The following is a 12,469-nucleotide window of genomic DNA, read 5'->3' on the forward strand; positions in this document are numbered from 1 at the left end:
TATGAATATTTAAGTCATTTAAAGAGGTGTATAACTAAACTAAAGCTTTTTTACGCTACTCTACCAGTGAGAGATCTAAACATAAGAGAAAATGAAGACATAGTAACTAACATACAGCAGGAACTCACTTTGACATAGTATTTTGAGGAAAAACACATGAATCTCATCACACATTCTGAAAAGTGAAGATTTTGACTTGTTACGGTTAACAATCATTTACTCGGACTACAAGGATTTCTAGCTTTTCCCCACTTAGAACACTTTACAAACAAAATCACCTAGTTCCAAAGGGCAAGTGTCTGCATTCGACTACTCCCCCACCAGATACAAATCCAAAAGATAGAAAAGAGAATTTAATTTATCATTTTTGTAAACCTCACACAACAAACACCATGGATCACACCAGTTTCTCCGGCTTGCCAGTGAATTGTCTATGACAATTCTTATCTCCCATGGGACAAAACAAGAGAAAAACAGACATTCTTCATAACATACCTTCTCCACAGACTACCATGAATGTTGCCACCTCTTTTCCTGGTTTGTTCACGAGCTGACCCAAACCTTGGTATGGCAGCAGGGAACAGAATACGCCTATCATATATGTACTGTAATTTCTTATAAGTTTTTAGTTTTGAAATTTTTATTCTCAATCCACAAATTCAAGTTCTAATATGGGGTAGGGCGGGATTATTTTTAAATAAACTGTAAGGAGTATGACCATGGAGTATCTAAGCTAGGTTTTGGAAGAGGAACCCTGTTGCTAGTCAACCTATATACTGTTGATTGCCCAAATCATGAGTTCCAGGGGAACACACTGATTTTTCTTTAAATACATGTTTTATCAACTTCTGTTTGATCATTCTTCAAACGGTATCTGTTTTAGAACAGTCCAGCAGGAATAGTTATGGAAGGACTAAGCTCTGCAAAAATGTTTCTCATTTTAACTCATGGATGTTACTTCTTGAATATGCATCCAAGGGGGGAGCAAGGAAAAGCACTCTGAGCAAGGAAAAGTAAATGGGAAATAACTATGTTTACACCAGTCACTAGCACAGAGCAAGTCAATAATTGAGTCTTCCCACGTTAAGAAAGAAAACTTTGGGAAGGAAACTGCATTGGGTTTAAAAAAAAACCATCCCAAAACCAGCTCATTAGTATCCTTTAGCTCAATCCCCATCCCCAAAAATCTCAAGACAAATCTCAAGCCCCGCAAACAGACAGCCAACACACTGCAGATTTCACAAATAAAGAAACAAAACATGTGAGGAGAACATAAAGACCGAACAGCACGCATAACAGGAATTAATGCATTTACAAAAGGCAAGGGCAGGTTAGATATCAAGAAAAAGTTTTCTGCTACATAAAGCAGGACATTACAACAGAACAGTAGTCAAGAAGGGGTCAGCTGGGTCCTGCCACTGAAAACAGAGATATTAGATATGAAAGGAGTAAGTCATACTGAGAGCATGAACTTGCTAAGAGCATTTTTTCAACCTTAAGTAACATGGCCATAAATACATATGGAGCTTGGAGTAAAGACTACTGAACTGTAACCCTTATACTCTACTTACGTGTTTGAGAGGCCTGGGTAAATCACTTTATCTCACCACACTTGTTTTTCCCGCTGTGAAGCACCAGCAACATCTATTACACAGGAACCTAGGGAAAAGCTTCACACTTACATGCAACTGCAAGACTTTGTAGGACCCAAGAGTTTGTGTATCTGAAAAGTTTGTTCCTTACCTCCCGTATCAATTTGTCTAACAGTTTATCATACCTCTAGCTACAAACTTAATCTTGCTATTATTTTCTCATAATGTTATACTATTTTCTCATGTTCTACAGTAGCTGTGGTTTTAAATGTTAACATGAGAGTAACTCGACAGCTTTAGCAACTATGAATGTGTCAACATCCTACTCAACAGATTTGTTTACTATCTTTTTTCACAAGCCTGTTTTACCTGAATGATAATGTTTTAATGCATTTTACCCCCCTTAATCCCACAGAGCTAGAAACGCTCTTTGCCATCTTGAGAAATAGTGAATTGTTTACTAAACTGTAGCCTACCAGCTAAAGCTACACAGCCCTTCTGAAGACAATGCATTTCCCCAGCCCATGAGGCCATAAACAAAATTGCGCAATTAATTGAACAGCAGTTGACTCCAAAACATGTCATAGCAAAATTCTACAAGCTATAAAACAATTTGGTTTGCACACATGAGGCTCAGGTCACAGTTTGCACAGTACAGCTTTTCAGTTTGACGGGGAATCACTGAAAACCAAAGCTGGGACCCTTGCCTATTGCCATTTCCGAGGACCCTTCTCAGTATAAGGGTATTTCTCTGTCTACTGAAGCATGAGGCACAAACGAACCCATAATTTTCATTCAGTGCTCTTCTTTAAGAAGAAAATGCAGTTGAATGAAAAGTAGAAGTTGCTTAAACCATCGTACTGTCTTCTTCTAAGAGTTCATTAGTAAACTAATGATATTTTAAAAGAAGCCACAAAACAAGAAAATAATGACTGCCCATGGCTTGACTGGATGGACAGATCTGCATCCAGAAAACATCCCGAAGAAGTGGTAAAATGTATTCTGCTTGAGCAGCTGTCATTTAAACAAATACAGGTTCTATTCTGCTTGTTTGACAGGTCATGTACAACACAGAAAGAAAACAGCAGCCCCTGACAAAAGAATGACAATAATAAGGGTTTGATCTAACACATACGCACAAATGAGGCCCCCTTAAAAACTGTCACCTGAAACAGATAGACTATCAAAAAGTTGAGAACTCACCAGTTAAAATGCTGCTCCTCTCATTAAATCATTTTCCACCTGACTCTCATTTCTTCTACTAGGTACCATCAAAATACAGTTAATTTTTAAAGCTGAAAGGATAGAAGATATCGCTTTTGGTTTGGGGCACCTTCTGTCTTATTCAACAGAGACTGTTTCTAAATAGAAAAGAAACTGTAAATGCTACATTTTTTTCACAACTCAGCATGGTCCTAACAAAGTCGCTGTCCTGCCACTCCCTAACATTCCTTCTTCGAATGAACATACTTCTACATAACTGGTTGCAGCAATCCCAAATTACTCATTTGGGATGCAAAGTCTAAGAATAGGAATAAGGGGGTCAGAGCACTGAAGCTCTGACAATTTATGTGGTGGAAACCAGCTACACCGATGCAAAATTTCTTAACAAATAAATGCCTCAGCTGTATGTCCCACAAAACACCACAGTGCTCTTTGTTAATATTTCCCTGCAAATACACATGGGGATCATTGCTTTTAATTACAAAGTATTTTTATTTTGCCTTGCAGTTTGCCTTTTACTTTCTGGTCATGCGTCACATTTTTGAAGTAAAAATATATGGACAATTACACAGACACCAATGGGAAAAATAACTGAAATGCTAGCACTGAGGATGGAGGTTTCTTCTGCATTGTTTAATTTGTGCCACTTTGACAAACCAAAGGATAAAAAATCCTCAGTATTTTCAATAATCAGTCATCTTTTCTGATAGTTGCCAAATTATACCTACACAGAAATCAAAATTGTGAAGCACAGAAGTTCAGCAGGAAAAAGTAAACTTAGTTGGGAACACACTATAACAATTGGGATGAGGGGAAGAGAGGAGAAAAAAGAAAATCACTCCGGTAGAAAAAACAAAGGGAAAGAGTATCAATTCATGTAAGCAACAATAGACTCACAAAATCTCATGCTATTTTACTGGTTTTCTGTCACATCTCCAAAAATCAGCATTTTTCCACTTTTCTCTTTATATTTAGTAGGCACCAGATGAGCTCTGCTTTCTTGATGATGGCTTAGGAAAATGCTTCCTCCGGACTTGTTCTCAAGGGAAATAAAAAAGTACTTCTGGTTGTAAGCAGTCATGTCTTCTAAAAGAGAGGAAAAAAAAACCCCAAACCCAACTGGGGCTTTTGTTTGAACCCCAAAAACGTAAGTCAGATAAAAAAACCTCAAACCATTCTTACTAGAGATCCATTACTCTAGTATAAAGGTATTTGCTATTATAACATCATGGATGACATTTGTTCCATTTGCTGCCTGCATATAAAAAAAGTCTAACTAAATTTTGGTTTTGTACTAAAACATCTATTTAGAAACTGAGATGGTTAAAATTCCATTCTCCCAGTGTACAATAACTAACTATAGCTTCCTGACAGGGACCAAACACCACTAAATTCTATTTATACCCATATAATTTATTTAAACTAAGACTGTGGTCAGGTGCTGCCAGGGGTTCCAATGTTCTTGCTGTCACTCAAGGTGAGGAAAGAAAAAGCAATCCATACTGGCAACAGTTGATACTATATTAGAATGGAAAGCACCAGCATACACTGCTCTAAGATGGTCCCATAACTGGAAAAAAACTCTGCACCACCATAAACCTTTCTGTCCCACCTTCCCAAAACCAGTCACATTTTGACATAGGCGTACATTTTTGACCAACAGATCTATGGCATGTACAAATAGAAGACTTGGAGATATACTTTTTTCAATATAGTCTTTAGTAATCTGAGCAAGTGTTTGAATTTGTCATGATCTTTGCACATACAGTATTTTTTTGCAGAGTAGTGGATAGATATTCTATCAATGTCTGCTGTAGTAAAACATTTGAATCCACACATAGAAGAACTATATTTAATGTTCACGTTTACATAAAGCACTTAACAAGAACAGAGCAGAATCTGATGCTTAGAGACCATCTTTGAATGCTTTCAGTAGCAGGTCGGCTGCCAGCCCAGGAGACAAGACACCACTAAGAACTTTTTCTTCCAGAAGTGGGATCTTATCCTTGACTGCCAAGTGACTCCGGAAATGTTCCAACATATTTTCTTGGATGAGATTCCACATCCATACTTTCTGCTGTTTCCGTCGTTTGGCAATTAACTCACCACTTGTGAGCATGAGGTCACGAAACTCTGTCATTTTATCCCACATATCTGAGATACCTTCGCCAGTTTTGGCAGAGATGCGCATCACCTGTTGGATTCAGAAGAATTTTTGAAGCCAAGTAATTACTGGGCTTGAGGGTTCAATTTACTGCATCAGGTAGATTGTGTGAAAATTAAGAAATGTGTAAGGCAAGCTTATTTCCATACACTCACTTCATGAAGCTTTAAGCAGTTTTGTACTGCTTACTTTTTCTTTTTAAAAAATATCTCAAAATTAGGATTCTACCAACTATAGGTGGACCCTGAGATCCATAGTATTTGGGATAACTAGGCCTTGTCCAACTGCTTGTATAATGAGTGAGAATCAATTTTAATGAGCCCTTTAGCTAGAAGGACTCAAGTCCTTTTACTCAAATGAAGTGTTGCCTTTCTACTTAAGTGTAGAGTTAATCACATATTCTGGTAGATATACTCTGGTAGCTGCTCTTTTACGCTTAAAATATTCCAGAAATGAGGCATTTAAACTATTTTTTGCATTTGCTTTCCAGACTAGGAATTCATTTTGCCAAAAATATTTTAGGCACGCAACATGATGGAACAGTTTTGTTTTGTTTTGTTTTTTAAAGTATCTCTCTCTTTCCCCAATCTAATGGATATGATACAGCCTCTACATATCAGTTTTTTCTTTCTTTCAGCTGTCAGACACTGCCATCACTGAAAAACAGACCAATTTCTGATAACCTGTTTAATTCACTGGTCTCAAACAGTTCTTTTGGGTCACGTTTATCAGATGTGACCTCTCATCAGATCTAGAAACAAATATTACAAAATGACGGCTAAGTCTCAAGCAGCTCAGCTGATTTAAACTGAATTCCATGGGTCATTTTTAATACCAGGGTAGAGCAAACCTCCGTTATATATACAGGCATATAAATAAAGGGAGTGAGAGTGTGTGTGTGTGTGCTTATTTTATATACACATACTGAACACTAGTACTGAATCTTTGCCTTAATAATTTACCATAACCTTTTAATAGATGGAATACTGCATTACAACTAAAAGCCCACAGGATAAGAATTCCAATAATCTAGACGTTGCATACACAAACAGATGAGGTTCTTGCCCAAGACCTTTTATTATGTGAGAAATTAAAAAAAGGTAAAGCAATAAAGGAAACGCACGAACAAGTGAAAGAACAAAGATAATCATAGGCTTCAGAGTTATAAAAAAGGGATATTTTAAGATACGCATAGTTTACAAAAAGCAAGACAAGTTTGTACCACTACTGATGTTAGTAATACATCTGCTAGTTTTTTATAGATTTTTTTTTTTTTTTTTATAAAGAGCCCACGGAGAATACTATAGCTAGATGAGATGATACCAATCCTAATTCATATGGGGGCGGGGGGAGAAGGGGGAGGCAGGCACAAACAACAACAGAAAAAAACCCCAAAACAACAACAAAACCCCCAAACCAACCAAACAAACAAAAACACATCATAAACTATAGAGAAGTACACTAACCTTTGGTCTCCAAACCTTTGAACGTTTACGAAGTAGCTTCATGGCACTAACATATTCCGCTTGTATTCTCCGTGCAGGCACAACTAAATCACCATCAGCTTTATTTATAGCAACTAGATCTGCCATCTCAATTATACCTCGTTTGATACCCTAAATGGAACATGGAGAGAAATCATCAATACCCAGGACTATGACATGCTGATTTAACATGAAAAACAGGTCAAAATGCTTTATTAGTTTCTGGTGGCTCTTGCTGATTTTTTTGTGTGTGTATGTGCTAGTTATGCAACAGTAGTGCCAATGGCCTCTGTCATCACTAGTTATTACTCTACTTTGACACAAGAAAACTAAATATGAATATCAGAGACAATATACCTATTATATATGAATATCAGAGACAATAACTTACTTCACTTGTAGAGCTTCAAGTTTAACCAAAACACGACTACGTTTGCAAACCTATTTATATCAATTTCTGTTTTCCTAATAGACAAAGTCACTCCCCAAAATCATACATAACTAGTAAACAGGCTCAAAGAAGTCAGAGAGTATAAAAATTTTACATCCTAATACTTCCAAAATTGGGGGCAAGGAGGGGGAGAATAGCAGATCCTAACTGTGCAATAAATTGATAAGACTTCAATAGTAGCAGTGTAATTTACAAAACATGATCGATATGGATTTTGTGCACAGACAGATACTACATCTTCGATTTAAGTTTCTCTTTCTAGTCCTGGGTAATACTTAATAAGAGAAACTGAAAAATACCTGTAATTCATCTCCACCCGCAGGTGGTAGCAGTAATATAAACATGTCAACCATATCAGCCACAGCAAATTCTGACTGTCCCACACCTAAAAAATTAAATCCAGAGTTCACCATTTATTGCAAACTTTCAGCCACATTAACAACAGTAATTATGGAAGATCCCAGTATTGCACCATCAACAAATTCCACTAACAAAGACAACAGGAAACACATGTTCTACAAAATAGTGTTTTTACAAAACATACAGGACTAGAAAATTGACAGAATGGGCATTCATTTTCAACCAGTAACCATGCCTGAATGCATGAGCAAAATCAAGGATGAAAGTACGCAATTAGTAACACACCTTATTCAGATAGTGCGACAGGGTAACTGAAAGACAACCCTAAGGCACATACCTACTGTTTCCACAAGAACAACGTTGTAGCCTCCTCCCTCGCACAGCAGAATGGCTTCATTTGTGGTCCTTGTTACACCTCCCAGTGTCCCTCTGGTTGGAGATGGTCTGATGTATGCATTCATGTCTCTTGACAACTCAGTCATCCTTGTTTTATCACCCAATAGAGAACCTTAAACATTTAATGTTATTTCAAAAAGTGCAAACCAGCCAAACTTCCCCCTCTTCTCCCCAATAAATGAGCAAAAAAAAAGACAGATCTCTTGGTCCAAGTCAGCCAAATAAGAATATCGCAATCCAAGTTGCTCAAGACTTTGCTGAGGACTAGGAAGTTACTGCCTAGTTCTTCTGCCTATCAGAAGCTGGAAAGGCCTGATAAGCAGACCTTACTGCTACCAAATCTGAAGAATTTATTCTAGGTCAATATGAATTCTGCAATTCCTGAATGGCTTTTTGAGGTCTGTACACAGCAGGCCACACAATTAAATCTTTGCTGTTTCTGTCCAAAGGGACAAATCTCTGCTTTATGATTCTGGTATTTGTTGCTGGTGGATTTTTTGTTTTGTTTGTAAGAAAGCTGACATGCATCACTCATACAAACTTTAAATTGGATTCAATGAGATCCACACGCATGATGCAAATTCCAAACAATGAGAGATGCTCAATTCTTTTAACCGATGCAGTCTTGCCATCGTATTTTGCTATTCTATTGATGTGTCTTGAATGTATGTATTCAAAAATATAGTCTTTCTTAGCTCCAGGTCATTGCAATGCTGAAATATTCTTTTCTTTTTAAATAGTTAAACATTGCAACATCTCCTCTGACAATGTAGAAGCTGGAAAAAGCAATGATTTTCTCTGGCAGCTGCCCATCAGAAAAAGATCAAAATCAACGTTCTATTATTTATGTCAGAGATACCATTAATCGAGCACGGTCAGCCTATAATTTCCCTACAATTTCTGGTTTGAGAGTCACAGCCACACAACTTTGAAGAATTTCAAATTTAGAAAAAAAAATATCATGCTACAAGTCAGACAAACGGTCAATGATACTGCATCAGGAGACCTTGAAACCAGTATAGTCAATAGAAATCCAAAAATTCCTGTTGAGAAGAATTAATGAATATTCTAAAATCCAACCTGATCTAAACGTTCGGCTTGCAGCATCCTCTAAATAGTTTTAAATTAGCATGTGCTTCCTGCTGATGCAATGATCAGCATTACCACTGTTGAAATTTAAGCAGAAATGAATGCCCTTCTACTCCTTCATTCACAGGGAAATAAATAAAACTACAAGAGAAAACCGTAGCTATCTAAGGTTTCAGGCAAAAAAACTGAAAAGGAACATTTGAACACTGGAAGAGAGGAAACCTGAAAAAATTAGGACACTGATACATATTTCCCAATTTCGTATCGCATGGGGGGAAAAATGAAAAAATACAGTATTTATTTTTAAAATTTTACTTTTATAGGCCCCTATGTTTTCCTCCATTTGGCCAAAAGAGATACTTCTATAGTTGACAAGGAACGAGAAACCTGACTTGAACTTTAATTCACACTCACCACCACTTGTACTAGAGGAAGGGTCTACAGCCAACACAGACACTTTGTATTTTCTTTCAGTAAGCATTTTCCCAAAGCACTCTATGAAAGTCGATTTCCCAGCACCAGGAGGACCAGACAACCCTAAACAGTCATATTAGGAAGAAAAAAATATATTGTTAATCAAGTAAATAATACATCACATGAACACTGACATCTAAGCTGATAACAATTCATACTTTAGCACAGTATCACAACAGAGGCAAATGAAAGCTATGCCACAATTGATAGACCCAACTAGGCAAGTTGTTGTGAGACTAACCAACTAAGACTTGAAATACACTACCTTGGTTCATCCAGTATGGCAGCACTCACTTCACTGCCCCTCACCCTACCCATGCCAACATAACGTTGGGTTTATCCACCTTTATTTCCTCTCCTCCAAATAAATTTATCTATACTGACTTACACTTCAGAACTTTAAAAATGTCATATCCTAAATCTGTATTTTTCAGATTTACTGACTATTTATAAAAGACACACTCTAAAAGCAAAAGCCCTTACTTTGAAGAGCTGTTATTTCACAAGAATCGGGCAATTTCCTTACATGGCAAAGCATGCACACTAAGATTAGCTTGTTAACCTCGAGCAGGTATTTCTTGCTCCCATGCCCAAGTTCTTGTTCTTACTACCTTTGTACGCATGCGAGAGATGACAGCTGGACATGACATACTTTAATAGTCCATCTCTTTACAAGGGAAAAATATTTTATAGTTTCCAAGATAACCAGGTTCAAGTCTCCTCAGCTGAAAAGTAGGCTGTTTTAAAGTAAGGCCATAAACCAGGAAGGCATGTATTTTTCCTTTTGTGGATTAATGAAGGAATTCGAGAAATACTCAAGAAAACACCTTCTTTGGAAAAAGAACAGGTCTGCTTAACTACGTCCTTCCCTATTGAAGTGTAGATAATAGCTGTATCAAACTACAAACTACCCACCTAAAATTTCAGCTTATAATAGTTATTACAAAAACACCTAATAACTGCCCCTCCCCCACAAGAAGTAACAATTACTTCTAGAGCTTTTTCAAAAGCATTTTCCAGCTCAAGCTGTAATCCTACTAGACAACAGAAGCGAACCAGATTGGTTACAAACCACAAGAAACTAGTGATCCAAGACTACAGACCATGATGCTTAAAGAACAATAGTGATAACAAAAGGTGAAGACTGTAACTCTGTCAAAGCAACTACTGGACAGACATAAAAGGACTAACCCACTCTAAAGGCAAGTGGCTTTCCTTGATTTAACTTTTCTTGTTCCCTGTGGTAGGATAATACCTTCTGAAGGAGCACCTGGGCTATTTTCTTCTTCCTACTCTGAGTTGATTCTACAAGTGTAATAGCTTCTGCTAAACAGGCTCTACGACCCTGGATTAGTCCACTGTAAAGTCTGTCTACGAGTCTTTGTTCTCTGTCAGAAAGTCCCTCTAGTTGCTGGTCAGGGGCCACTTGTTGACACAGCTCTCTCCTCAAACCATTTGATGAACATTTCCATCTTGTACGATAGAGGTGCACCGTCGTAAGAGATTCAATGCACGGGAAACCTGCTCTGGAAGTGAAGTGACAGTTCATAAAGTGCAAGTTCGTGAAGTAAGTTCTCCCAGAGAAATAACAATGAGGGAATCTCAGCAGCAAAGAGGGGATCTTCATCTTGTTTGGAATTAACAGTACCCGAGGTATCAGTTCACTTTGATCTGCAGACACCCTAAAGAGAAAGAATAAGGGTTTTTACTTCCTTCAAAGCACTCATAAGGACTCAAATGACAGCTATGTATACAGGCAATCAACACCGATTGTTTTAAACAAAAAAATAGATAGTTCCTTCTTCCCATAGAAAAAAAAAAAAGGAACAAAAATAAGAGATGGAATCTTCAATTACATAACATCTCTTTATTATCATGCTTTATAAATGAAAATATTCTTTTTATAAGTAAACAAATAAAAATAACTTTTAAATAAGACACCTTCTAAGAGCACACCCACAGTACCCTAAGAATCCAGGGGCAAACTAACCAAACCAACTCTTGTGGCTTACTGAAATTGTGCTGTATATTCTACTTTCACGGCTGCGGGGTTTTTTAAAGCAATTATTGAGGATGAGCGTTTTGCACCTTATACAAAAAAAAAAAAAAAAAGAAAAAAAAAAAGGGGGGGGAGGCGGTGAGGACAGGTGAACATTTAGAAATAAACTTAAGGAGCTGAAAGGTCTCAGAGGACGGACACGAAGCAGCAGCACCAGGCACAACGACGGCGCTCCCCGGGCCTGCTCCGACCCACCTCAGCGCGGCTAAAAGCCTCAAAATGACCGACCTAGGCCGCGCTCCTCCCAGGGACAGGCAGGGCCGCCCCCGCTCCTTCACAAAAGCCGCCCTTCCCCAAGCCTTTACGGAAGAGGCTCACCCCGGCTGCCACGACGCGCTCCCGGGGGGACAGGGCGGCCCCAACCGCTCCCCGTTACCGAGACCCCGGGGATGGGGGGGAGGGGGTACGACACCAGCCCCGCGGCCGCTCGATCGCCTCAGAGCTGCGGCGACCGTTGGGGGTTCCCCGCCTTTCCCGCCGCCGGAAGTGACGCCATCAGGCTGAGCCGGAAGCCGCGACCACCTCGGCAGGGAAATGGGCAAGGAGGGCGGCGGTGGCTCCCCATCGAGCCCGGCCGGGCTCGATGGGGAGCCACCGCCGCCCTCCTTGCCCCCATTAAGCCACGCATCCCGAGATTATCACTTGCAAGAGCCGGGTGGCACGGGCAGGCCCCTGAAGAGGGGATAGTTGGGCTCTCTGGGCCGGTGAGAATCTTCTGGAATGCGAGGGAGGAGATTAAACCGTGCCTTCAGCGGTTAAGGACAAAACTTCCTTCTGTTTTATAGGCAGTTCATCAGCTGCGCTGCCCGTCTGATACGACCCTGTTTACATTACTCTAACCTCATCCAAAAATAGGCCAAATATTTCCTTAGAAGCTGGACCGTATCTAGAGCCTCCTTAATCTACATAATTCTGCATATTATACCGCACTCTTGTTTTCCCCTTATGGTCTTCTAATGTATGTGACCAAACATGAATTTTGTTGGTCTTTATTACACTGAATTTTGGTCAGGACACTCTTTTTGTGCTCTCTCATCTCCAACATACACAGTTCTCTTGGCTCATGTGTTCTTCTACCCACTCATTGTTAAATACTTCAGTAGCTTTCCACATCAGCCTCTTGTTTCTTTTTTTTTTGTTTGTTTGTTTTTTAATTTATTTATTTTGGGGAAGGGG

The 12,469-nt window shown here is 38.9% G+C and overlaps 1 protein-coding gene across 1 annotated transcript; it reads right to left on the reverse strand.

The window, feature by feature from the left end:
• Window positions 1–4,655: 4,655 nt before the first annotated feature.
• On the reverse strand, window positions 4,656–11,775 carry MMAA (metabolism of cobalamin associated A). Its single transcript, XM_074155080.1, has 7 exons — window positions 11,612–11,775; window positions 10,426–10,916; window positions 9,175–9,297; window positions 7,613–7,783; window positions 7,215–7,300; window positions 6,447–6,596; window positions 4,656–5,010 (listed from the first exon to the last, which is right to left on the reverse strand). The coding sequence occupies exons 2-7, from the start codon at window positions 10,859–10,861 to the stop codon at window positions 4,723–4,725; spliced, it is 1,254 nt and encodes a 417-aa protein (XP_074011181.1). The 5' UTR covers window positions 10,862–10,916; window positions 11,612–11,775; the 3' UTR covers window positions 4,656–4,722.
• Window positions 11,776–12,469: the final 694 nt, after the last annotated feature.

The sequence above is a fragment of the Numenius arquata genome, chromosome 10 (assembly GCF_964106895.1).
Source record: "Numenius arquata chromosome 10, bNumArq3.hap1.1, whole genome shotgun sequence".
NCBI lineage: Eukaryota > Metazoa > Chordata > Aves > Charadriiformes > Scolopacidae > Numenius > Numenius arquata.

Coding starts and splice junctions, on each gene's coding strand:
- MMAA (XM_074155080.1), bottom strand. CDS start 10,861: ATGAAGATCCCCTCTTTGCTGCTGAGATTCCCTCATTGTTATTTCTCT. Junction 7,301..7,612: donor TGTTCTTGTGGAAACAGTAG/GTATGTGCCTTA, acceptor TTAATTTTTTAG/GTGTGGGACAGTCAGAATTT. Junction 5,011..6,446: donor CAAAGGTTTGGAGACCAAAG/GTTAGTGTACTT, acceptor TGAATCCAACAG/GTGATGCGCATCTCTGCCAA.